Consider the following 27,537-nt stretch of genomic DNA (forward strand, 5'->3'; position numbering starts at 1 on the left):
TAGTTATTTCTTTTACACATAACAGGGTACATGTTACAACATCTTGGTGCAAGGTGCGCAGAGACAGAGCAGATATAGAGAACGTGTGGATGTGATCTGCTTTACATACCTGCCAAGTGATTATATATTAATTGTGACAAGAGGAGGCATAATAAAATAAATTAGGCTTGACACTTATCCACTGTTAGTCAATGTCAGTCTTGGTGACTTAATTTTGAAAGGTTAACAGTCTTGTACATACCTTCTCGTTATAAATGGAATATACTATCAGACAGTAACACTACAGGATAGCGTTGACATTGTCTCTCAAATTAAAGCAAATTGCTGTTCCATAGAGATTAAGTGCCTGCCTTTTCTTATGTGACGACCATGCCCAAGGCCGTCTTTGGTCCTCTTACCAGAAAGACTCTGGGAATCAGTTCAGTGCTTCCACACGGCTGTGGCGTCTGGCTAATCCAGGATTTGGTGTTGATGTGTTCTCCTGGAAACCGTATGGCTGGCCAGCTACAGATTAACCTCAGTACATTTTCCCCCTGATGGCGTGAGCGTTTTCCAAACAGTACTTTCTTGCACAGGGCCTGCTTCAGAGGTGCAAAACTATTAAATATGTGTATGTGCCCCAGTAGTCACAGCCAGAGGATGGAGCTTTATGCAGTTCCAATAGACAATCCTGGGTGGTCAAAGTCCGATGATGTGGCTGATGTCCGCTTGATACTTCTACAGCTAATGATTGACTTAAAACATGGCTCAGTGGCTGCAGCATTAGTTTAACTTCTCAATAGTGGCTGAGACAAAAGTTACTGTATACAACCACACAGATGAATCACACCCACAGTTTCTGGAATATATGTATTAATAGTGTTTCCTCTAAGCTTCTTTTGCAAGGTGCTGCACCCTGCCCGTTTTTTTAAAACTTTAACATGCACCCTGTGCTATAATGTGTAATTGTCAGTACAACAGAATATGTAATGGGCATAGCAGAGTATGACCATGTTTAATGGGCGTAATCGTAGTGCAGTGTGCAATATATATATAGAGAGAGAGAGAGAGAGAGAGAGAGAGAGAGAGAGAGAGAGAGAGAGAGAAGAGAGAGAGAGAAAGCACTTACCCCCTCGCAGAAAGGATGGAGCCGGCACACGGTAGTAGGTGAAGAAAAAAAAAAAGGGTTTATTGCAATTACATCAGTGCACAAAGAGACAGCTGCTGACCTGACAGCCGTTTCAACTGCATGTGAGCAGTTTTCATCAGAAGTGATGAACCTGCTCACATGCAGTTGAAACGGCTGTCAGGTCGGCAGCTGTCTCTTTGTGCAATGATGTAATTGCAATAAACCCTTTTTTTTTCTTCACCTACTACCGTGTGCCGGCTCCAATCCTTTCTGCGAGGGGGTAAGTGCTTTCTATTAACCACATTATGTGCCTGGCACCGGAACAGTTTTATCTTTAACCAGAGTGCCAACCTGAGAACCCAACTGTCTATATATATATATATATATATATATATATATATATATATATATAGTTTCTAATGTAAATTATGGTACAGATGGAGCTCAGCCCATCTTTGCAGGGGCTGGCGATAGCCCCCGCCATCCTGCCAGGGGCCGCGTGTGCACGAGATGCTCTTGCGCCCCCTAGCAATGGAGCCTGCCTATGGTCCCCGCCGTCATCGCAGGTACCCCTCACCGCCCCCCTAACCCTGCCATTTCCCTGAAGCGGAGACAGGCAAGAACAAACAGCGTCCCCGCCGAGAGACTGGGACGCGTGTGCGTGTGAGACGCACGCGAGTCCCAGTTCAGTGTAGCCCCTGTCCGCCGGCACTCGCCAGCGGGGATGGTCTGGAAAGCCCCGGCCAAGGATGGCAGGGGCTACATCTGTACTTGTGTATTATCACGCATTGAATGCGTTTTTTGCGTGTGATGTGATCGCATGCGATTTTTCTATGTAATTTATTCACTGCTCTTTTTTTCCCACGGGCGGTGCGATCACACCGCAAAATCGCATGCGATCGCATGAGATTTTATAGGGTGTGATGCCATTTACTTTACTATACACTTATATGAGATGCAATGTGATTGAGGCACCCCCACACTATCCACGCCACCCCGAAGCGTGGATAGATATAAGATCTATATAGATAGATAAGGAACGATATAAGATCAACTCCACGCCGACGTGGATACTGGGGGTATGAAAAGGTCGGGAGGACGCTTCCACTGCGCTCGCCATGCTCTGGGGTGGCGTGGATAGTGTGGGGGTGCCTCAATCTCATTGCATCTCATATAAGTGTATAGTAAAGTAAATGTCATATATATCGATACGCTCGGCACCATATTTTATTCTCCCACCACACCTAGTGGATGGTAGGGCATGAAATACTGCCTGTCGGCACATGCCGGCTCAAAAAAACAGTAAAAAAAAAACATGTGGACTCCAATTGTAAACAGTAAAGTGTCGACATTTACACCCAAAAAAGTTTTAAAAAGTCACGTGGACCTGTGTGTCTACATTTTTTCTTTTGTCAACCTTCTGCCAGGGTTGTAGTGTTGACCTTATGCATGTCCACCTTTTGTCAATTTCAACCTACTGCATGTCAACACTTTACTGTTTCCAGTTGGAGTTCATGTGGATGTTAAAGAATGAAAAGGTCCAAAATCTCATGTTGACCTTTTCATGTGTCTACTATTGCCATGTTGACTTTTTGCTGGTGTGACCTTTTTGTCATTGTTGACCTTTTGTCAAAATCAACATAGATACTGCCCCCCTATCACCCGATTACCCTCCTCCAGCTGCAGTGCTGCATTTACTGAAAAGGTCAACATGCATTGGGTCAACCAGTGAAGGTCGACATGGCTTAGGTCAATGCATGAAAAAGGTTGACATGCCTAAGGTTGACACGATTAAAGGTCAACACAAGCATTAGGTTGACAATGGCTAGGTAATGTCCTGAATGACGACATGGCGGACGCAGTATCTGTGCACCGCATCTCCTTGCCTGGCTCGCCATGCTTTGGGCACTATTCTATTCTCCCTCCATGCATAGTGGATGATAGGGCATGAAATACCACCTGTCGGCACATATCGGCTCAAAAAAAGGGACTGTTGCCATAATGCGTATGTCGACCTAGTTTATGTGTCAACCATGTGTCGACCTTCAGTGGTCAACCCAATGCATGTAGACCTTAACTGTGTCGATTCAGCGACTGTATACCAAAGGGGGGGGGGGATGGGCGCTGCCAAATTATCGGCGGGGGGGGGGGGGATTGTAGTTACGCCTCTGCAAGTTTATATTCACTATAAGCCTATTTGGGTTCCGTGTCATTTGGAAACAAGATATAGTTATTTCTGTTAATACTAAGGGTTTGACAGAGTTTTATGCTCTTGCATCTGTCGCGGGAGCAATATGCAAATGCTAATTTTAGCCTTCCCCTGGTGTACCGGCATGTGCAAGCATTGTGACACCCACTTTCATCAGGGTGATCGACATGCCACAATTGGCACTTGCACATTCTTTATTGCTGGTGTAGCTGTACCATCTGAATATGGCCAATGTGGAAGACGATGTGCGTTTGAGAATGTGGCTACTTTCACCGATATGCTCGCGACACTCCCATAAGGCCCGCGAGAGATATTTTTTAATGCGTTCACTTCAGGCCACAGTGTAAGTATGCCCATTATTTGCCCACTTGATTTCTGATACAGTCTGAAGGGTAATGCATGCGCCATAGGGAATTTCTGATTTTTTTGTGCATGCAAAAACCTTGCTGAATAATGTGAGCTTTGTCACTGAGCGTGGTTTTCATGTTACAAGTAATGAGGTCCTAAGGACAGTGTTACATAGAAGCTCACACAGACTCTTTTTTTTAATGCCGTTTGCTGGACAACCCCCTGTACTCAGTAGCGTAACTATAAAAACAGCGTCCCCCCAACCCCCAAACCTGGCTTACCCCACTAGTGCTACTTGCTGTTGCTATCGCCGCCGATGTGTGGCCGGGACCGCAGAACTACTTGTCTGCGGTCTGGGCTCTCCTCCTGGCTGGATCCTGTAGTACTAATGAGAAAATAGCTCACACAAAATGTCCGCCCCCAGCGTCCTCAAAAGTGTGGCAGACATTTTGTGTGAGCTGTTTTTCATTAGCACTGCAGGAGCCAGCCAGGGGAGTCGGGACCGCAGACTAGTAGATCTGCGGGTCCCGACTCCCGGCCATACTTCCGGCGGCGGTGGCAACGGTAACCAGCACCAGCAGGCAGTGTAGCGCATCGATAGCCCAGCAGACCCCCGGCGCCCATACCTACTCAGCGCCTCTCTGCGACCACGTGGTCTGCGGGACTATAGTTACGCCACTGCCTGTACTGGTTTTGATTTAACAAACACATGGTTCCTTTTATATTAATCTCAGAATAATGCATAATGGGCCAGATGTATCAAGCTTCAAAAAGTGATAAAGTGGAGAGTGATATACAGCCAGCCAATCAGCTCCTACCTGCCATGTTACAGGCTGGGTTTGAAAAAGGACAGGTAGGAGCTGATTGGCTGGCTGTTTATCACTCTCCACTTTATCACTTTTTGAAGCTTGATACTGTACATCTGTCCCAATGTTCCTTATAGACCTATAAGAGCATTTTATGCATTGTAATAATGACTTAGTATTGCACACCAGCTGGGATCAGGGAGATCTGTATAATCAACACATACTCCATTGGTTCCATCGGGTTTAGTCACTATGTGGTCAGCATATCTGCCAGCTTTGGCTAAGGAGCATCACAACGCCAACCAGTGACCTAAATAAAGCGTGATCCTTGCCAGGAAGATTAATGCATAAAATACTTAACATAGTAGTAGTATATTCTTAGTATATGTTCTATAATAATCTTTATTATCGCACATATGCTTTTAACTACATATTAGTATTGTTTGACATTGTACATTATGTATGATGCCATGACATTACAAAAAATACAGGGGTAGCTGTATCAAGCCTTCTGGTCCGACACACTGCAAGATATCGTCAGATTGGCCTGAATATTCTGACGATCAATGTCACCATTAACAATCTGTGAGCCATTAATGATATAGTGGGTACACAATGAACGATATGCATGATTATATAGTGCATATCGTTCATGCAGATCAGATACTGGCCCTTATTCTGGTTCACACGCAAAGGCAAATTCCTTCTCAAATGGATAAAACCATGTGCACTGCAGGTGGGGCAGATGTAACTTGTGCCATAGGTGCCGACTCTGTGGTTGCTTGAGGGCCCGAACACCCATGGAAATTGATGAGCACCCACCCTCTCAGCAGCGGTCCACTTGCCCGTGTCATACTGCACTCCCCCTCCCTCGCCGCTGGCACAGGTACTGTGTGGACATTTATGTACCTGCACTGTGGGGGCATTTATGTATTTGGCACTGTGGGGGCATTTATGTATTTGGCACTGTGGGGGCATTTATGTATTTGGCACTGTATGGGGGGATTTTTGTACCTGCACTGTGTGGGCATTTATGTATTTGGTACTGTTGCCATAATTTGAATATTGGAGACAACTGTGCTGCGTAATACAAATCAGTATTATTTTGTGGCCACGCCCCTTTCCCATGACGCCACTCCCCTATATTTTGGGATTGAGCACCCACCAGCAAAAACATAAATCGGCACCTATGACTTGTGCAGAGAGAATTAGATTTGGGTGGGGTTTTACTTCAAAGTGAGATCTATATTGCAGTGTAAAAATAAAGCAGCCAGTATTTTCACTGCACAGAAACAAATACAGTAACTCACCCAAATATAACTCTCTCTGCACATGTTACATCTGCCCTGCCTGCAGTGCACATGGTATTGTCCATTTGAGAAGGAATTTGCCTTTGCGAGTGAACCAGAATAAGGGCCAGTGTGTACCGAGTTCTAGAGAGAATTTCAGTGGAGTAGTTGACCAAGACTTGATACATCGCCCCAACAATATTATGTCCTATACTACAGCAATCATTTGAAATCTAACTGCCCAAGTAAAGAAAACATTGCAATGGCAGACCATTAGGAACGTGTGCTAAGATGTGCGTGAGAGGGTTAATGCACACCAGCGACATTTCATTAGGTTCTAATAAGACAGTTATGGTGTGGCAGGGACATTACAGAACATTAACAAGGAGTATTAATGGCAGGATAAGCACCGCAGCCGTGTGTACAAGTGAACTGCAACTCTGTTTATCCCCCATTAATAAGCTTTCAATAATCCAACGCTATTTATGTTCCATAAATAAGCTCTATATTTTCTCTCCACTAATTTATTTCCAAGGCTGTCAGTTTGGCAAAGGGACGGTTTTCATCTGCTTAAAGTGACACCGCAGTAATTATGCTGCAAACTCCAGCTGGGAATGTGTTGTAAGGGGGATGTTGGCGGGGAGTAGTAACCCCTTAATATACGGGGAGGAGGGGTGCACCCAGGAGGATTTTCATGGTTAAAATAAAAGTTGGCTCATTATTAATCTGTTCATTTCTCTGTGCGGCAGACACCAATAATTAGAGTGTGACCTCAGATCACATACACCGTGTCTTGGGATGATCATTGTTAATTGTAATTTAAAGTTAAGGAATGATCTGTGTAAGAACCCAGCCTTTAAAAAGCAAGTGTGTCTCTGCTGCTTACTCCAGAGGTTCCCAAGCCAGCCCCCTCCCACACTACTGGTAGACAGTCAGAAGGTCGACACATTAAAAAGGTCAACATGGTCAAAAGGTCGTCATTATAAACCGGTCGACATAGAAAAATGTCAACATAGGTATTTATTTTTGTGGCTATGTTGACATAGGTCAACATGTACACTGTATAAATGTCCCGCATCTCTTGCATGGGTCCTTTATTCTCCCTCTATGCCGACTTGGGTGGTAAAGTATGAACAAGTCTGTTTAAAAAAAAAATCATGTCAGCATTTTTTCCATGTTGACATTTCGCTTATGTTGACCTTCTGACAATGTCCACTATTGGTCGACCTTTTGACTGTCTACTTAGACACTGTTGACCTAATGACCAAATCCCTTCCTGAGCATGGATAGCCTTAACACCTGGACCATTGGGGTGCCTTGAGAAACTTGTATGGGAACCACTGGCTCATTATGAGTTACTAGTCCGCTACCTTGTGATTGGGTGGGTAGTTTGTATTAGTAATTCCCCAAATGTCATTATATACAATATTCACACAGGTACTTGTGTACTTTCACGGCTCCCATCGCATGCCATATGTCAGGGCTGGGCAACACCGGCCCTCCAGATGTTGATGAACTACACATCCCAGCATGCCTTGCATCAGTTTCAGCATGGCCAAATAGCAAAACTAATGCAAAGCATCCTGGGATGTGTAGTTCACTAACATCTGGAGGGCCGGTGTTGCCCAGCCCTGCCATATGTGATGGGATGCGATTTTCCTGTGTTTTTATGCATTTTTGATGAAATCGCACGCGATCTGATGCGATGTGATGTCGTTTTTCACAAACATGAGTTGACATCATGTAAAATGCACCCCTAATGTCATTTTTCACACTGTACCACCCCCACTATCAACGCCAACCCGAAGCGTGGCGAGCGCAGCGGTACGCGTCCTACGACCTTTTCATACCCCCCCTATCCACGTCGGCGTGGAGTTGAGAATAGAAAGTGTGGCGAGCGCAGCGAGCCCGAAGCGTGGCGAGCGGACGCGGATACCTTCACAGATATCCGTGTCCCCTCGCTGCGCTCGCCACACTTTCTATTCTCAACTCCACACCGACGTGGATAGGGGGGGTATGAAAAGGTCGTAGGACGCGTACCGCCGCCCCTCGCGGGCTCGCTGCGCTTGCCATGCTTTCTGTGAAAAATGCGATTTTTCCCTGTACGATGCACATCGTGGGAGCCGTGAAAGTACACAAGTACCTTCACACATACTGTTATACGTTATTATGCTAGTATTGGAGAGTATATACTGGTATACAGATACATACAGTAGGTGCCGATTTATGTTTTTACTGGTGGGTGCTCAAGCAAAAAATATAGGGGAGTGGCTTCATGGGAAAGGGGTGTGGCCACAAAATAATACTGATTTATATTACGCAGCATAGTTGTCTCCAATATTCAAATTATGGTAACTGCCAAATACATAAATGCCCACACAGTACCTGTGCCAGCGACGAGGGAGGGGAGTGCAGTGGGACACAAGCGGGTGGGCCACTGCTGAGCGGGTGCTTGGGCCCTCAAGCACCCACAGAATCGGCACCTATGTACAGATATATAAATACTTCACATACACTGATGGGGACAACAATGCTGCGAAACCTCTGTTGGGGACAGATACACTGATACATTGCAAAACATAACAGTACACAGTGACACAAAGTGATCTACACACTGATACTAGTGACATTGACACACACAGTCATCCTAGTGATACATATACAGTGTGATACATTGTGACACTTTGATACATATATATAGTGATAGGTAATGAGTCATGACACACATTGATTACATACAGTTTGACAGTAATACACATAGTGATGCAGGCAGAGGTGTCAGTGACACTGATACACATAGTGACACAGGCAGAGGTGACAGTGACACCGATATATACTGTATATATCTAGATATATATTGATAGTGACAAATTGATACACATAGTGACACACTGATACACATAGTGGCACAGGCAGCGGTGCAAGTAACACCGATATATATTTATATATATATATATATATATATATATATATATATATATATATATATATATAAAATTATATACACAGTGACACACTGATACACATAGTGATACAGGCAGCGGTGACACCTGGTGACATTCCGGGGGACAGGGCTGGGGGTGCAGGTGAGCTGGGGAGAGGGAGGGGAGGAGGGTCAGGGAGAGGGAGGAGGGAGCCGGGGAGAGGCAGCAGCATCCTCCGTCCCCGTTGCCAGTCAGCGCCAGCAGCAGTCACACACACAGGCAGCGGCGGGTCCCGGGCAGCTCCGGAGGGGTCCCGGGGACATGTAGCAGAGTGCCAGCAGCTGGCCGGGTGTCGGGGGCAGGATGGGGGTTGCCCCTTGGAGGTGGCTGCTCGCCCTGTGTCTCAGGCTACTGTTTCTTGTGCCCGCAGGAGTGCCGGTCCAGAGCGGGGACCCCGGCTTCCCCAAAGCCATGGACAACGTGACGGTGCGGCAGGGGGACAGCGCCATCCTCAGGTCAGACCCTGTGCTGGGGGCTGTACAGTATGTGCATGCTATAATGTGCTGGGGCTGTGCATTTGGGGGTTCATTATGGGGGGCTATGTATACTGGAGGGTCACTGCGGGGTGACTATGCATGCTGGGGGTCATTATGGGGGCTATGCATGCTACGGGGTCATGGGGGTTTATGCATGATGGGGGTCACTATTAGGGGCTATGTATACTGGGGGGTCACTATGGTGGGCTATGCATGCTGAGGGGACAGTATTGGGGGCTATGCATGCTGTGGGGTCACTATGGGGGTTATGCATGCTGTGGGGTCAGTATGATGGCTATGCATGCTGTGGGGTCAATGCATGTTGTGGGGTGACTATGGGGGCTATGCATTCTGTGGGGTCACTATATGGGCTATGCATGCTGTGGGGTCACTATGGGGGCTATGCATGTTGTGGGTCACTATGGGGGCTATGCATGCTGAGGGGTCACTATGGTGGGCTATGCATGCTGTGGGGTCACTATGGGGGCTATGCATGCTGAGGGGTCACTATGGTGGGCTATGCATGCTGAGGGGTCACTATGGTGGGCTATGCATGCTGTTGGGTCACTATGGGGGCTATGCATGCTGTGGGGTCACTATGGGGGCTATGCATGCTGTGGGGTCATTATGGGGGCTATGCATGCTGTGGGTCACTATGGGGGCTATGCATGCTGTGGGGTCACTATGGGGGCTATGCATGCTGAGGGGTCACTATGGTGGGCTATGCATGCTGAGGGGTCACTATGGTGGGCTATGCATGCTGAGGGGTCACTATGGTGGGCTATGCATGCTGTGGGGTCACTATGGTGGGCTATGCATGCTGTGGGGTCACTATGGGGGCTATGCATGCTGTGGGGTCACTATGGGGGCTATGCATGATGTGAAGTCACTATGGGGGCTATGCATGCTGTGGGGTCATTATGGTGGGCTATGCATGCTGAGGGGTCACTATGGGGGCTATGCATGCTGTGGGGTCACTATGGGGGCTATGCATGCTGTGGGGTCACTATAGTGAGTTATCAAATGTATATTATGCTCTGGGGTCACTGGGGCAGATGTATTAAGCCTTAACAAGAGATAAATGCAAGGGTGATAAGGAGAGATAAACGTCCAGCCAATCAGCTCCTTACTGACCTTTTTCGAACACAGTCTGTAACATGGCAGTTGGCAGGTGATTGGCTGGACGTTGATCTCCTTATTACCCTTGGATTTATCACTTGTTAAGGCTTAATACATCTGCCCCACTATGTCTATGGGGGATTGTTATCACTTGTATATCATGCTGTGGGGTCACTAGGTCTATGGGGGGTTGTTAGCAGTTGTATATAATGCTGTGGGGTCACTATGTCTACGGGGGTAATCAATTGCATATCATGCTGGGGGGGGGGGGGGGGTCAATGTGTTTATGGGTGGGGGGGTTATTCATGCTGGGATAACTGGAGGTGGACTGCTATTATGAGTCTCTGTTCTACTAATTATGTCATATATGATATTCTGTCATTATGTGTTATCACTGATGATAAACATATTGGTGCCTGCTATGGGGGGTCATTATGTCTACAGTATATGACGGCTTACCATGCTCTCCCTTTAAACCGGACATGAATTACACAGGTTCTATGGCTGATTAAAACCAGGTGAAGTCAGCCAGCCAGCCCTGAAACCTGTGTAAGTCACGTGTCCAGTGTAAAGAGACAGTAAGGTGAGTCTGGTGTAGCTGTGGCTATGGCTGTTACTATTAAGAGTCAGTCATTTTATGTGGTGACTATATAAATATGTAGGTAAATGCTGTGTTTATGGAAGATGATAACCTCTATGTCATGCTTTGGGGTCACTAATACGATATAAATATGTCGATGGCTGGTTTGTAGTGTGACGATGCTCTGTATCATGCTACATGGGTCATTAGTGTAACATGTCTCCAGGTACATGTTAGTTTGCGTGTCACATGGTGACTATAGTGAAACAGGTTATGCAGAGCACAGTACACCTGGTGGGATTACATATCTCAGTCCAGTCCTCGAGAGCTACCTACAGTTACGGTTTTCCAGGTCTTTTCCACCTTTGTAACTTTTGAAATGTGTCAGTAAATAATGAAATCACCTGTGCTATTGCTAGGCGGTCTTGAAAAAGTGAATTGTTCGCTCTCGTGGACTGGAGTGGGCTTCCCCTGTCTCAGCCTTTCCCAACCAGCATGTTTTTTGTCCATGTTTGAAGATCTCAGTTTGTGGCACAGGTGGGATAATTCCTGACCCAGCGAAATAGAGGCACTCCCCTGTGCATTATTATAGATATGCAGAAAAAGTGTTTTGTTGGTGGTACAGGAGGACTGGAGGTGAGAACCCCTGACATAAACGATGATGGACAGTTGTCAAAACAAGGGCTGGTATTTCTCTTATGGCACAGGTCCTCAAAATCGATCCTCAAGACACCACACAGTGCATGTTTTGCAGGTCAACTATCAGGTGCACTCATTACTGACTGACACATTTTCAAAGATCCACAGGTGGAGCTAATTATTTCACTTGATTCTGTGAGACCAGAAAAACATGCACTGTTTGGGTTCCTGAGGACCGACTTTGAGAACCTGTGGTTTACGGTGCGATCCATATTAGTCTGGGATTTGCCCATTCTGCTGGGATGCTGTGTGTGTATTAATCTAAGAAATGTATTTTATATGAGCCTGAGAAGAATTCATCTGTGCATATGTTGCAGTAATGGTTGGCTCAGTTATTTCGGGAAGGCCTATATTTGCTTAATTAACCCTTTTCTTGGCAATTTTCAAACCTATTTTGACAATGTCACTTGGCCCTCAAACATTTGTATTCATCATAACGACCTGTAATATACGACCTTTATATAGGAAATATAGACCTGACAGCCTTACTATTATATTATAGCTTGTTACACCACCCCTGTTATGGCCAACACTGAGCTGCACTTGTTACCCTACACAGCTGATGCCTGACAAGCAGGATGACCCTGTTACCCTCATTAATTATCCCATGTACTATGATCTCCTAACTGGATTAGTAGCACCAGCCTGTCATCTGCCTCTGTGGGGTCTTGTCATCTTGGGAACTTGCATGTAATAGGGACCTTCTGTTGGAGCGTGTGTATAATAGTGATCTAACCTTTCCACACAATGGGGCTTATTGTACAAGTGCTTGTTCTATTTGCACCTGAATGCACTACATAGTAAAGTGCAACTTTGTGAATGCTGCTGGAACACCGAGGGCTGATACAATGTGGTTAATTACAGTCTTCTAGAATGCTGCACATACACATCCTACGCCGCAGTTCCCCTGAAGGCCCGTCTTACCTGTGCCCACGGTTCCTGTGCTCATTCCTCTGCAATCAGACGGCTGAAATGCTGTAAACATCAATTATCTGCTGCCAATACTGGTAGCATTTTGTATACAGCGGACCGTGATGCCATTATGTTATTAGGATTAGTCTCTGTAATGTATATGAAAGCATTTAGTTATGTCGGAAGTAATTATTCAGCTATACGGTTAGCAACAGGTAAGCATTTGCAGGGAACTGATTCCTACAGTAACTTGGAAATGCGCTTGGCCTGTAGTGACCCTTCCAAGATTAACTGGGGGCTGATGCTTTTTGGGGCTTGCTGAGCAGATTCCAGGTTCTAGAATTCATTAGTTTCCTGCAGTTGTGTCTGGGAGTGGGCCTGTTGGGTCCAGGCTGGGAGAAGTATGGTGGGGGATTGCTACCCTGTGTTCCATAGGGGGGTGGTTGGTACACAGCCGTAACACATCACGTGGACATAGTAAAATGTTGGTATCTTCCCAGGTTCAGAGCTGGGGAACCCTATGGCCCTTATTCTGAGATAGTTGAAATAGACTGTGCCACACAATCTATTTCTACATTCGATTCCATTACTAGTGCAAATCACACTGTGTGTCCACATTTTAGGATTAACACCTGTTAATGTTCAACATTAAGGGCTATTTCACACGCTACGGCTCCTGCCGGGCGGCGAAATCCCACACAGCCAGGAAGCCGTGTCACACACAGCAGTTTACAATGGAGGGGATGGCCACAGCCCGGCAGCCGTCCCTTCCAGTGGTGGGATCTAGCTGCAACCGGGGCGGCCGGGCCATAGCCGTCCCATGTGAATGGACACAATTGTGTCCATTATTAACTACAGTGTGTGACACGGCTTCCTGGCCGTGCGGGGTTTCGCCACCCGGCAGGATGTGGACGCACAGTGTGATTTGCACTAGTAATGGAATCGAATGTAGATCAGATTATAGGTTACCTGTAAAGTATGACATCAGATTATAGGCTACCTGTAAGGTATGACATCACATTATAGGATGCCTGTAAGGTATGACATCAGATTATAGGCTACATGTAGTGTTCCTCATATACACAATCAGATTTGCACCTGGCATTCCTCATTATGTACAGTGTGTGCTGCAGTGTGGATCCCCAGTGATCCTCCAATGAAACATTAACCAGCATATCATCCCCAGTACTACAGCACTCAGTACCCCAGTGTACCATTACCGACATATCATCCCCAGTAATACAGCACTCAGCACCCCAATATCATCCCCAGTAATACAGCACTCAGCACCCCAGTGTACCATTACTGGCACATCATCCCCAGTAATACAGCACACAGCACCCCGGTGTACCATTACCGACATATCATCCCCAGTAATACAGCACTCAGCACCCCAATATCATCCCCAGTAATACAGCACTCAGCACCCCAATATCATCCCCAGTAATACAGCACTCAGCACCCCAGTGTACCATTACCGGCACATCATCCCCAGTAATAAGGCACTCAGCACCCCGGTGTACCATTACCGGCATATCACCCCCAGTAATACGGCACTCAGCAGCCCGGTGTAATATTACCGGCACATCATCCCCAGTAATACGGCACTCAGCACCCCGGTGTACCATTACCGGCACATCATCCCCAGTAATACTGCAATCAGCACCCCGATGTACTATTACCGGCATATCATCCCCAGTAATACGGCACTCAGCAGCCCAGTGTACTATTACCGGCATATCATCCCCAGTAATCCGGCACTCAGCACCCCAGTGTACCATTACCGGCACATCATCCCCAGTAATACAGCACTCAGCAGCCCAGTGTACTATTACCGGCATATCATCCTCAGTAATACGGCACTCACCAGCCCAGTGTACCATTACCGGCACATCATCCCCAGTAATACAGCACTCAGCACCCCAATATCATCCCCAGTAATACAGCACTCAGCACCCCAGTGTACCATTACCGGCACATCATCCCCAGTAATAAGGCACTCAGCACCCCGGTGTACCATTACCGGCATATCACCCCCAGTAATACGGCACTCAGCAGCCCGGTGTAATATTACCGGCACATCATCCCCAGTAATACGGCACTCAGCACCCCGGTGTACCATTACCGGCACATCATCCCCAGTAATACTGCAATCAGCACCCCGATGTACTATTACCGGCATATCATCCCCAGTAATACGGCACTCAGCAGCCCAGTGTACTATTACCGGCATATCATCCCCAGTAATCCGGCACTCACCAGCCCAGTGTACCATTACCGGCACATCATCCCCAGTAATACAGCACTCAGCAGCCCAGTGTACTATCTATCTATATGGAAGCTGGTAAAAGGGAGGGGGGGTTTCAGACCCCAACCTTGCGAGGGTGCCTCCGGGGATGTCTGCGGCAGTGCCAGCCACCTGGATTCCTGGAGGGGAACTTACTTGGACTCCCCCTCCAGTTACCCCCCTGGACCAGCTCTATGCTGCCGACCCTGATCTTTTTGTATCTGCAAGGAGTGAAGGCCCATACACTAGTGACTAGCGATGATGCGCGCTCCCGGATGGTTTTTCATCCACCATCGCCGTGTGTACGCCTGCAGGGCTGAAAGATTAACCACTTTGTGGGCAGTGCTGGCTGTATCCATTACCGCCAACACTGAACACCAATGTTCATATATTTATATGCCCAATACAACCAAGGGGGATGCGGTCATTCGTCAGACTGCATTTAGGTCTACAGTCATTAGGTCGACCCCCACTAGGTCGACTGGCAGGAAGGTCGACCTGACTTAAGGTTGACATGGGCCAATGTCGACATGACTTAAGGTCGAATTTGCATAAAGGTCGACATGAGGAAGGTCGACTGGTCATAAGGTCGACATGGGTTTTTCACTGTTTTTTGAGCCGACATGTGCCGACAGGCGGTATTTCATGCCCTACCATCCACTAGGGCGTGGTGGGAGAATAAAATAGTGTGCCGAGCGCAGCGAGGCACCGTGCCCGAAGCATCGCGAGCGCAGCGAGCGATGCGAGGGTCCGATTCTCATTGCCAACTGTGTCCATGTCGACTGTAAAAAAACAGTGAAAAACCCATGTCGACCTTATGACCAGTCGACCTTCCTCATGTCGACCTTTATGCAAATTCGACCTTAAGTCATGTCGACCTTGGCCCATGTCGACCTTAAGTCAGGTCGACCTTCCTGCCAGTCGACCTAGTGGGGTCGACCTAATGACTGTAGACCTAAATGCAGTCTGACGAATTATCCCATTCCAACCAATGTACTGTATATATGGAATTCTTGGAATTCAAACCCAGCCCATTTATAATGAAAGATTTCCAGAAAAGTCTTTCGCCTTCTGAAAATCTCTTGCTCTTTGGGGGAAATAGCTCAGTGTGTACGCACTACTTTGGTGAAAGATATATCCATCAAAGATTTTGGCAAAGTCTTTTGAAATTAAAATCTTCAAGTGTGTATGGGCCTTAAGGCATAAACTTGGGCAAGTTTTTGGAGGTCTGTGCTTTTGGTTGTATATTTTGGATTGTCACGCTCGATGCCTGGGGTCGACCTCCCTCTTATCTATCTCTGCTCAGGAGGTCTTCCATCTTATTCTGGTTCTGTAGAATGCTTTACGCCATCATATCCCATTGTTGCTGCTTTGTCTTGTATCTCTCTGTTCACTCTTAATGCATGTCCTTCAGCTCCTCTTATTCACTGCACACTGCTGGGTTTTATATGATCTGTGACCCTGAGATTTCTGCTTTATTTCCTTGTTGTATTATTCATGTTCTCTGTTTTGACTGAAGTATTCTAAGTATTGAAAGCATGCAGTCAGGTTGTATGGGCCCTTGGAGCATGGTGCACAAGGCAGCAGTTTATATTCCACATCTGATAAAGACCCATTCTCACTAAAGGTCCTTACACACCGGGCGACTATGCCAAGCGTGTATGGACAGCGATGATGACAATCATCGCTGGGGGGAAAGCCGCTCAGTGCATACACACTGAGCGACTTTCCCGCTGTCCGGCGCCGACGGAGGGGTAGGGGGGGGGGGTGTTGCATAGCGGAGTGCTATGCAAAGCCGTCTCAAAAGCCGCTCATCTGCTGGTATAATGAGCAGATGAACGGCTTTCCCGGCGATGTTGAGGGAGCGTGCAGCAGCGCCTACCGCTTATCGCCGGGCCATACACACTGGGCGGCTTTGAGATGAAAGCTGCTCAAATCTCCTGTTTTGAGCGAATTTCAGCGAATTTACCCCCTTTCGTGCCACTGTCTCTCCCTACTCTGTCATGCCACTACCCTTGTCGTACCATTACCTCCCCTCCTTGTTGTGAAACTTCCTCCCCCATGTTGTGCCACTAACACCCCCCCCCCCACCATTTGTGCCACTTTCTTCCCTCTGTCTTGCCAGTTCCCTCATGTTTCCCTTTTTTCTAGCTACTTCCTCTCCCCATCCTGCCACTGCTTCCCCTTTCCTGCCATTTCCTCTCCCCTTCTGCCACTGATTCCCCTTTCCTGCCACTTTCTCCCCCCTTCTGCCACTGCTTTCCCCTTTCCTGCCCCACCACCTTGTTACTTTCACCCATCCTCCTGCCTCCTCACCCCAGTCTGTAACCTGTAAACTCACAGTGCAGAGGAGATGGAAGAAGACAAATCTAGTTTGGGGAAATCAGCTTTTGCTTGCAATAACCAGGGATCTGTATTAAGTGCATATGAGGACCTGAGCTTGCTGCGGCCGTTCCTCACTGCACAATCATTTTCTGGGCAAGAGATTGATTGTATATCATACGAGGGAGACAGGATACTGGAGAATGGGGAAGAGATAATTACAGCAAGGTGGATGAAGAGGTGCGGATGGAGATTAAACATTCAGGGATAGATGGGGGCTCTGGGCTCTCGCTGGGTTAATATTGCAGGTATTTTTATTTATACACTGGAAATAACAGAAGTCTTAGATTATTTATAGCGCACAGTAAAAAAAAAATCACTTGTTTGCCCCAAAATGATTATTGAGTGAGCCGCGAGGCAGAGGCGACCGAGCCAGGTACATGTGCATCTGCAGAATAATTGGAAATTACTGAATACAGGACCATGGACAGCCCCCTAGCCTGTACTTCATTGTTCCAGCAGTCACAGATAACAGGGAGAGATGAGGAATTATCATTTCTCTGGGTGTATCTGGAGATGTCCGTGGCCCAGATATACTGTACGCACACACATATCACTGTACATAGTGCAGGCCTCCAGTCCTTTCCTTTACTGGTGCGCAGTGTTCCGGCCTCCAGTCCTTTCCTTTACTGGTGCGCAGTGTGCCGGCCTCCAGTCCTTTACTGGTGCGCAGTGTTCCGGCCTCCAGTCCTTTCCTTTACTGGTGCGCAGTGTGCCGGCCTCCAGTCCTTTACTGGTGCGCAGTGTTCCGGCCTCCAGTCCTTTCCTTTACTGGTGCGCAGTGTGCCGGCCTCCAGTCCTTTACTGGTGCGCAGTGTGCCGGCCCGCTCCCATTTGCAAATGCGCAGTGTGCCAGCATCCTCCTACAGGCCCTGTACCTCATTGTCAGCCAGTTGGAACTTATGTTCAAAATAATTAGCAATAGAAATGATAAAAATAAAAGTAATATCCATTATGTACTTAGATCACATAATCTTTTTTTTAAATGAGACTAATAAATGAAAGCCACCGATACTAGCCAAGCGATAAAGCACATTAAGCTGCTGATTTTCTGGGCTGAGCCCCTAATAAATACTGATCACATTGGGCCTTATTCTGGTCTGTGCGGCCGGAGCCGAATATGCGGCCAGGACCGTGCGTCCTAAACCCCGCCTTCCGTACGGATCGCTCACTCCGTCCGAATGCGGTTAGCCGCTGACCGCACGGAGAACGAGTGGATTTCTCATGTATACACCTCCTCCATCTCTGGGAACCTCCCCCATCATTCGATGGTCGCATACCATCGAATGCAGGACCGAGCGGTCAGGCAGCTACCACGAGCTCAGACCACTCGGGCATTTCTCCGTGCAAAAGCAGGGATCTGGGCGGGCAGCTGACATCCGTCAATGTCAAGCAATGTCATATGTCCGCCCCCTACACGTGCGTCACGTCCGCATTACCATACGTACACCCAGCGTTTTCATGGGAACGCCCATGAAACGCAGGGCGTATGCATATGTTAATGAGGCCAAACAGCCCTTCACGCCCCTCTCCTCCCCCTGTTCGTAGTGTAAGCAATTCATGCGGAATTTGGACGTATGTCCCTTTCGCACATGCGCAGATATGCCTCTGCACATGCGCAGACACAAAACATCGGCGGAACGAATGCACGCGGACATATCCGCACCAACCAGAATAAGGGCCATTGTGAGCTAATACAACTCCACGCGGCATCTTGTCTCCCGGGTTGGAAGACGCAGCCTGCCTTCCCCAGCTCTCTCTGAGCAGTGGGCAATCTCTGCAAGTGACAGATCAGCAGATGGCAAAGGCTGGCACTTCCCTGACCCTCAGACTAGGAGTTGGTGCTGACATATTGGAGACTAATTAAACAACGAAAGAGGGAAGGGATATAAAGTCTTTATTACCCCAATGAGCCTGGTTCCTGACCCACCGCTTCCTTACTGCCCACAATAATCCAATCACGTGCTGACCCTTTATGACCCATTGCATGTTTCTGGTGTATCCCAGCGATTACACTGGTAAAGTAGAGGAACAGGGTACTGAGTAGCCCGGAGGGATATGTATTTTCCTACATTTAAATGGGATTTCAATGGCAAACGTTATTACAATACATCTACGCAATGCATATGTTAATAATGTCAATTTAAATGGAAAAGTAGTCAAGGGTTAACATTGTTAATGAGTTTGCCACCAATGGGACGGGTGCAAGCTGAAAAGTCGACCCTGTTGTTGAGTAGCCCTATATGTTATGTATTGGAAGATGCCATACTGCTTTCTTCCTCACACAGGCCCTTATTCTTGTTCGTGCGGTACGGCCCGCGTGCGGCCGTACCGCCGATGTTTTTACACTGCACATGCGCAGAGGTCAATCTGCGCATGTGCAGCCCCCTTCGCCGCAGACGTATTTCGTCCGCCGCAAAGGGGGCGTATAGGGGCGTGAGAGGCATCATGCCCTCATTTCCCTATGTGTACGCCCCGCGTTTCATGGGCGTTCCCATGCAAACGCGGGGCGTATGCATGGTAATGAGGCCATGACGCAACTCATGGGGGCGGAAAGCTGACGTCGCCGGATGTCAGCTTTCAGCCCCCATACAAGCTACCACACGGACGATTGTCCGTGTGGTCTCAGCTTGCGGGAGCTGCCGCGGCGTGCGGACCTGCCTTCGATGGTCGACGACCATCGAATGCAGGGGGCAGCTCCCACCATGGTGGAGGCGTACGCCTCCACCATTTTTATGCGGATCGCCAGCCGTCCGTGTACGGACGGCCGTGGCGATCCGTAGGGTGGGCGGGGATTGGTTTGTGCGGCTGGAGCCCCGTGTGCGGCTCTGGCCGCACCAACCAGAATAAGGGCCACAGAGATGATATATTCTCCATGGGCTGCACCATTGGAACAGTAATGGACCATGGTCATTGATTCCTGGTGCACCTGGATTTTGGCCCTTATTCAGGTTGATTCGGCCGGGCGCGAATTCGCACCTGGGTCAATGTTTTCCGTAAGCGCAGCGGCACTAAATCTGTTCACTGAGTGCACTCTCCCTGCATTTCCAGCATGGGGTGGAGAGGGGCGTGGGGTGCTGGGCTGGGCCATTAGCATATGTGAAATGGGCATTCCCATGAAAATGCTGTGCGCACACACGCTAATGCGTTTGCGAGGCACGTGCGTGGGGCAGGCAGCTGACATAACCGGATGTTAGCTGCCCGCCCTATTCCCTGGAATTCTACACGCATATGTACGAGTGGTCTGGATCACCCTTACATATGTGTGCACCTTCACCCTCATTTGATGGTTGGTGACCATCTAAAGATGGGGGAGGTTCCCACTGGCCTGCGAAAGTGCGAATAGATGTTTATGTAAAACATCCATTCGCATGTCGGGCGAACTAACCCGTCGTGCAAAGGGGGGGCGGGCATACCACCATTCACAGGGCGGGTTCTGGACGACTCGCAAGGGTTCGAATTAGCACCTGAGCCAGTCAACCAGAATAAGGGCCTTTATGCGTTATGATGATGATGCGCCCCCCTATGCGCATTGTGCTTTCTGCGCACGTGTATTGCCTGCCCATTAATGGCTTATGATGGGAAAACTAGTTCCGCGTTTGTAGGCCAAATGCAAAAGCATCCAAAAAGCAGTATTGCCCCTAATGAAGAACTAATATATGTGTTTACATCTCCAGCATTGCAACATGGTCTGTTCCACATTAAAACATAGGGTGAGATTTAATAGAATGAAAGATTCAGAAAGTGAGAGATTTGGTGAGAAATCTCCACTTTTTTTAAAGCGGCAATCATTTACACTGTAAAATCAGACTGGTTTTGCAGTGTAAATGATTGCCGCTTTAAAAAAAAAGTGGAGATTTCTCACCAAATCTCTCACTTTCTGAATCTCATCCTATCAAGTCTCACCCTTATGGTTTTTCTTTTGCTTTGCTCCCAACTCAAAATCAGCGATTCAATAGTGCTTTGGAAGTGCAGTGACATGGGAGCCGGTCAGAGCAATTTCAATTGTAGCTCCGATCGGGTGACCGTTACTTCTGATGCTCCCCAAAGCACTGGATTTAGCTGCACAAAGAGTGGCTAAGCCCATTTGGGCACCCCTATGGGATACTCTTCGCACATATCTACTTACCACACTGGGAGGAGGAACATGGGCCCTCGCTGCATCCACGCTGGAATGGCAGAGCAAATTAATTACTACTGATGTGCTCCCTCTAGTGGCTGGCGCCCAAGTAGCAATGCAGTTGCCCCCTAGATGTCTTGAACTCTGATTCATGGGAACTAGCACTTGAGTAACTGGATTGGTGCTATTCAGTTTATATATATATATATATATATATATATATATATATATATATATATATATATATATATATATATATATATATATATATATATATATATATATATATATATATATATATATATATATTTGGGTTCCCTGCCTGAGATGTTGCTCTCAGCTGCGGTGCTTATAGCACAGTGTGGTCATCACTGTTATACAGACCAGACTGTGCTAGAAGCACCATAGCAGAGAGCACCACAACAGGCAGGGATGAGGAACTGCACAGGTTTTGAAAAATGCACGGTGCTAGAATGAACAGTACATATGACTATACCTCGCACTTTTCTGATTATTAAACCCTTCCTTGTGCTACTCTCTTGGATTACAGAGTGCATGGGCAGCTGTCACCAGCACTCCGCTTCTTCAGTGTCCCGCCAGTGGTGCATTAAACCCTACATGATTGCTGAATCCCTAAATATAACTTTAATCGTGCCCAAGCCAGCTGCTCAGAGGCAGTCTGCGCGTGTGCGTGACTTCCAGTACAGGGACTCACTGTGGTCGGCATTGCTGGTGTGATGCTTTGTTGCACTGGTGGTTTCCTTGGCTGCATTGGAAATACTGTATTACTTGTTAGAGGTATTGTACTTGTCAGAGATACCGTGTATTGTACATAGAAGCCGGCAATCAATCATAGACAGGGAGAAATAAAAGTCTCTTTGCGAGATTAGCAATGTTCTGTCGTTAATAACAAAGCTTATCCATGAATTATCTGTGTTCATTGCTGCTGTAATATAGGAATATGTAGTATATAAAACACAGTGTTCATCCAGATTGGCCAAGCTCCTCTCTCCTGGCTGGCGCTGATGAGGAACATCCGGAGACTTGCCCTGCGTTTGGTGGGGGGTGTCCACTTCCCAGAACCATTTCATTATATTCCTTTGCCCATTTTACATCCCATTAAATCTTGGCAACGGAATCCGAACTGTTACATTGTTCACCCACAGCCAGCAAAGCTCCAGCATACAGAAGCTCCCTCCGGCATCGTAAACGTTGGTTCTTTTCAGTTTGGCTCACAAGCCATCCAGAAATGATACGTCCACCACCTGGAGAGAGCGCTGCACAGCTTTCAGTTGTCGTTTTATGTCTTCACCCCTATGTCGGCAGGGGGTTAGATGGGGATCTTTCTCCTGCTTGTGATCATATTCTCAGCTGAGATGGGGGGAAGAGAGACAATTGGCCGAACAGATGAGCAGTTAGCAGTCGGATGATCATTAGATAATCCCCTTATGGACCCCAGGACACCTATGGTGGGGATTAGTACAAGGTGACTGCCTACTGTGGCCGCCAGTTTATGGTGACACAACCTTGACCTTTCAGTCTGCTTCTGTGGTCTGTTAGCGGATATGTACCAAGTGCTATAGGGGGAGGGGGTGGAAGGTTGAAAAATAAAAGCCTGTAGGTTTTTGTATTCCTGTAAACCCTTTTCATTAGCTGACGGTAAAGCTGGCCATACATTAGAATGACCTGCATACGATGCAGATAATATGATCGACCGATACGATCATGCACATACGATCTCCCAGAGAGGAGACAGAAAAAGTAGACATGTATGCATATCGCCTGACCTTAGGGCAACTCTATAGCATCGGGTGTCACTAAATATAACCATTGAGCATATCAATGTAATCAGCAGAAGCTGCTTGTGCGTCCTAAAAGTTTTGCAAATATACTGCTAATTAGCAGGAAAGGTGGCGAAAAGATGCCCAGTGCTACCAAGGCAAAACGCATCTAAAAGGGCTGTTTAGCGCCAAAGTAGGCTAGGTGTACGTGGACACGTCTGTAGTGTGTAGACCTGGTAGACCAGATGGGATCAGACGCAGCTGAGCAAGGGTTGTGTGAGGTTACACGCATAACCCCACAAGGTCTCCTAGATGCCCGAGGTGTGTAGGCTACTGCGCATATGTGTAACCTTTTTCTGAAACCAATGGGATTTGCATGGACCAGCTACAGGGAAGGACAGACATTTGCAAAGGATGATCGCGGTTAGTTTGGTAGCTTCACAACCTTCACAAACTAATGCTGAAGAGGGAGAGGCCGAAAAGTCTGATTTTTTTTTTTTGGTGTGTCAGTGTCGACACTTTAGCTCTAATCAGTGTAGCACATACAAAGTCCATGTGGATGGTAAACAAAAATGCAAAGAAATCGTGAAAAAACATGTCAACCTTTGGACAAGGTCGCCCTTTTGGCCTGTTGACGTATAAACTCTGTACTAAGGGCTGTCCTTGTGTAATCTGTCCACTTGAAAGATAACAGCGAGACCTTAATTCCACTTACCTCCCAGCCATGAAACGAGGAGCATGCAATCAAGTGTCCTCTACCAGGAGGACGCTGGGAAATGACAGTACTTGGTATATTGGCTGCACTTATTGAGCTGTCGCCTGCTCATCAGCCGATGTTTGCTAGGGAATGGGTGGATTGAAATGTAAGACTCCATGACCACCGCAGATCTAGTAATATCTCTGCCACATTTGTTACACTTAATGCATCTGTACTCGGCGAGTCTATATTTAGACCCTGTGCCATATTCCTCTATGTCTGTATTTATTTGTTTTAAATGAATAGCATTGTCCATTAGCGAATATTGTCTTCTGGGATCAGAGACACAAAGCATTAACATTCTAATCCACATTGCAGCCCGGTTACCTTGAGCAACAATTGTTGTTTACACTCGAGAACAAAATCTCATCTTTATTCTCTGGATATCCAGCTCTAACATTCAGCGCAGGAAATATCCAGTGGCTGTCAGCCTTGGCGTCTAGTTTTCAGCAGCAAGGCCCTGTGCTGGGGTTATTCTGAGTAATGTACGCATTCCTAACACGGTGAGGTTTCACTATTGATTGCGATGCCCTTAGTAACCCTGTGGGTATCTATTCCCTCCTGTGTGCGTGCAGTGTGGCAAGCACGTGTGATAATGGCCTCGATAAGGCTTAGTACAGAACCTCTCTAATGCAGGAAGAAAGGGTATGCAGTTTGTCAACATGGTCTGGCTGTGGACATTCAGGTTGTCGGCATGTTTAAAATGTCAACATTTACAATTTGAATGACAACAGAGGGGAAGTCAACAGGGTTATACTTTGTTTATATGCTGCAGTTGGGGTTAGATTAGACTGCAGTTGGGGTTAGATTAGGGTTAGGCTGCAGTTGGGGTTTGTCTGGGGTTAGATTAGGGTTAGGCTGCAGTTGGGGTTTGTCTGGGGTTAGATTAGAGTTAGGCTGCAGTTGAGGTTACGTTATGGTTAGTCTGGGGTTAGATTAGGGTAAACCTGCAGTTGGGGTTTGATTAAGGTTAGTCTGGGCTCTGGGGTTAGATTATGATTAGGCTGCAGTTGGGGTTAGATTAGGGTTAGCCTGTGGTGAGATTAGGGTTAGGCTCTTGTTGGGGTTAGTCTGGGGTAGGGTGGCCAATCCCTGGGTCGGGATCCCTGGATTTGGCCCTATAAACACCGGGATTTGAATCCCGGGATTGGAAGGTCCAATCCCAAAATTCTGGGTTTAGCCTGCGCAAATCTAATGCCGGGCAGCGTCTGAGCATCTACTCAGACACTTCCCGGCTGCTACTGACCCCGGCCGTGCGCAGCGTGACATGATGTCAGAGGTCACGCTGCACAGCCTGCCTGCCAATCGCCGTAAGGCTTCCTCCGGTTCCTCAACATCTCACCTCCGGCCCGGGTCCTGACAGCCGCACGCCTGCCATCTCCTCTGCAACACATCGCCTCCGGGACGGCTCCTGAAACCGCATGCTCGAATTCCGGGATTGAAAAAAATGCCCCAGGATTGGCATCCCTAGTCTGGGGTTAGATTAGTGTGTCATGACTACTACTGTATCACATGGCACAGCCCATCCTTCATTAAATCTCTGCATCCTTCCGTGCGCTGAAGAGGTTAAGGTCCTTTCCTCCTCTTTCCTTTTTGTTCAGCTGTGCATAATATGTATTTAAAGAGAATTAAATCTTAAACATAGATATCATATCTAAATTTGAATAATCCATCTGGCCACTCAAAAAAAGGGGGAGGGGTTAAGGCTAACAAGAGGAGGTGGCAGTACAGGAAATGAGGAGGAGTTGCAATGAATCATTCCCATATACAACGATCAGTCCAGATCCGCCTCTAAACTGTGCACTATAATACAGCACAGCCAGGCACACAGAGGTTTCATTTTTGGAAATAGGATTTTCTATGACCTGATATATTATATGATGTGCTTTCTGATGCCCAGTTGGCATCTGGCTCCTTGCTTCATCTTTCAGAATGCCTCCATCGCCAGAAATCCACCCATCATGGGTTCATAGGAATTAATTAGAGGCATGAACGCGAGCACCGCCTTACGTCTCTGGGCGAGGAACGCGGGGAGAGGAGTAGACAGGAGGAAACCAGCGTGAGGCCAGTTTTATAGCTTCAGTAAAACTCTGCAGCAAAATGCTGCTACAATACATCAAAGTGGGTGAAGGGTTAATAATTAATGCTCGGCTGCCATTTCCACCCTCTGCCTGAATACATTTGGTACTCCCAGAGTACGTTAAACATTTTAAATGCATCAAGATGATAATGAGAATTTAATGCTGCATTTCCCATATGATGTATCATGTGAATTCATTAAATATTGCCTGGGTTTTGCAGCATTTCTGATAAAGTGCTGAGTGTCTGATTTGTAGGCATTGTATACTGCTTGGGGTCTAAGCACAAGGCTGTTGCTTTTAGAAAATACATGTGTGTGTGTTACAGAAATGGCTTTCGGTGGCTCTGTAAAAAGACTGCTTGGTTCTGAGCGGTCAAAAGCTTCAGGAAAGCGATGTGATTGGTTATGGAAATGGTGTAAGATCAGCACACTCGCATACTAGTGGCTATCAGGAGGATGAGCTCTGGCATCATTACAGAAGAAGGGGATGTCAGTTGCACTTTGTGAACGGTTGAATAGGTTCTTTAATGTATAATCACAGATAAGCTGCATGTGGACATCTGTCACCCCTGCGTGGGTAGGATCTCAAGACCACCTGGTGGTCTACTGCCATACCCCACCTGGCAGAAGGAATCTTTTGTATTGCTAAATCATCTAAACTTCATAGAGAAAAAAATAATTTCATGAGTTTGAATATTGTTCTACGCAGTAACATCATTTGGATATCTTTGTCACTTGACTTTGCCACCTAATTCTCATCCAAAATTGACTCCAGGTCACCACATCTCAACAGACCCTCAATAACCGTCCCCCTTTTTCAGGGGCGTAACTAGTACTCTGTGGGCCCCATAGCAAAATCTTGAAAGGGGCCCCTGCCCCATTGTCACTACAGTGCCCATTAGGGGGAGAATGCCGAGAATTGGAGTGATTAGAGGAGTAGGGTGGGGGTAGAGGACATGAGTAGGGGGTGTAGAGGATAAGAGTGGGGGGGGGGGGTTTAGAGGATTAGAGTGGGGGTAAAGGATAAAAGAGTGTGTGGGGGGGGGGGGGGGGGAGTAGAGGATACCAGGGGAGTAGTGGTAGAGGATGAGAGGTGAGGGGAGATGGCAGAGCAGGGTTTAAAACAGGGCTGGGCAATTGCGGCCCTCCAGATTTTGATGAACTACACATCCCAGGATGCTTTGCATTAGTTTGGCTATGTGGCCATGCTGAAACTGATGCAAGGCATGCTGGGATGTGTAGTTCATCAACATCTGGAGGGCCGCAATTGCCCAGCCCTGGTTTAAAAGGTTCATGGCAGCCATCACTTTGTGGCTGCTAATACCCTTCCCTACCCGAGTGCACCCCTGGTAGTGGCAGGAAATCAGGATCCTTCTTATGCATTCTCCTGCTTAGCGCACCGGGTCTCCTCCATCTCTCATGCGGTGCTGGTGCCTCCTGCGACCATTGGCTTCCCCCGGCAATCAGCTGTTTCCCCCGGCAGTGTCTGCTTTTAATCAGCGACTATCTATGATGAAAAAAGGGAACACTGAGCAATATATTGCACCGTGTGTATGGAGCTTTACTTAGAATATCTTTTACTCTACTCTATACTCCTACA

At 47.3% G+C, this 27,537-nt stretch overlaps 1 protein-coding gene across 7 annotated transcripts in view; it reads left to right on the forward strand.

Annotated features, from left to right (window-relative positions):
* NTM (neurotrimin) overlaps nucleotides 1-27,537 on the forward strand; it is a 690,049-nt gene that overhangs the window by 431,365 nt on the left and 231,147 nt on the right. For all 7 annotated transcript variants that reach the window (XM_083162887.1, XM_083162888.1, XM_083162889.1 and 4 more), the window contains exon 2: nucleotides 9,115-9,199. In XM_083162887.1, coding sequence (XP_083019013.1) covers nucleotides 9,115-9,199 — 85 coding nt within the window. The remainder of the gene's footprint in view (nucleotides 1-9,114; nucleotides 9,200-27,537) is intronic.

The sequence above is a fragment of the Crinia signifera genome, chromosome 19 (genome assembly GCF_055691185.1).
Source record: "Crinia signifera chromosome 19, ASM5569118v1, whole genome shotgun sequence".
In the NCBI taxonomy this organism is placed as follows: Eukaryota; Metazoa; Chordata; class Amphibia; order Anura; family Myobatrachidae; genus Crinia; species Crinia signifera.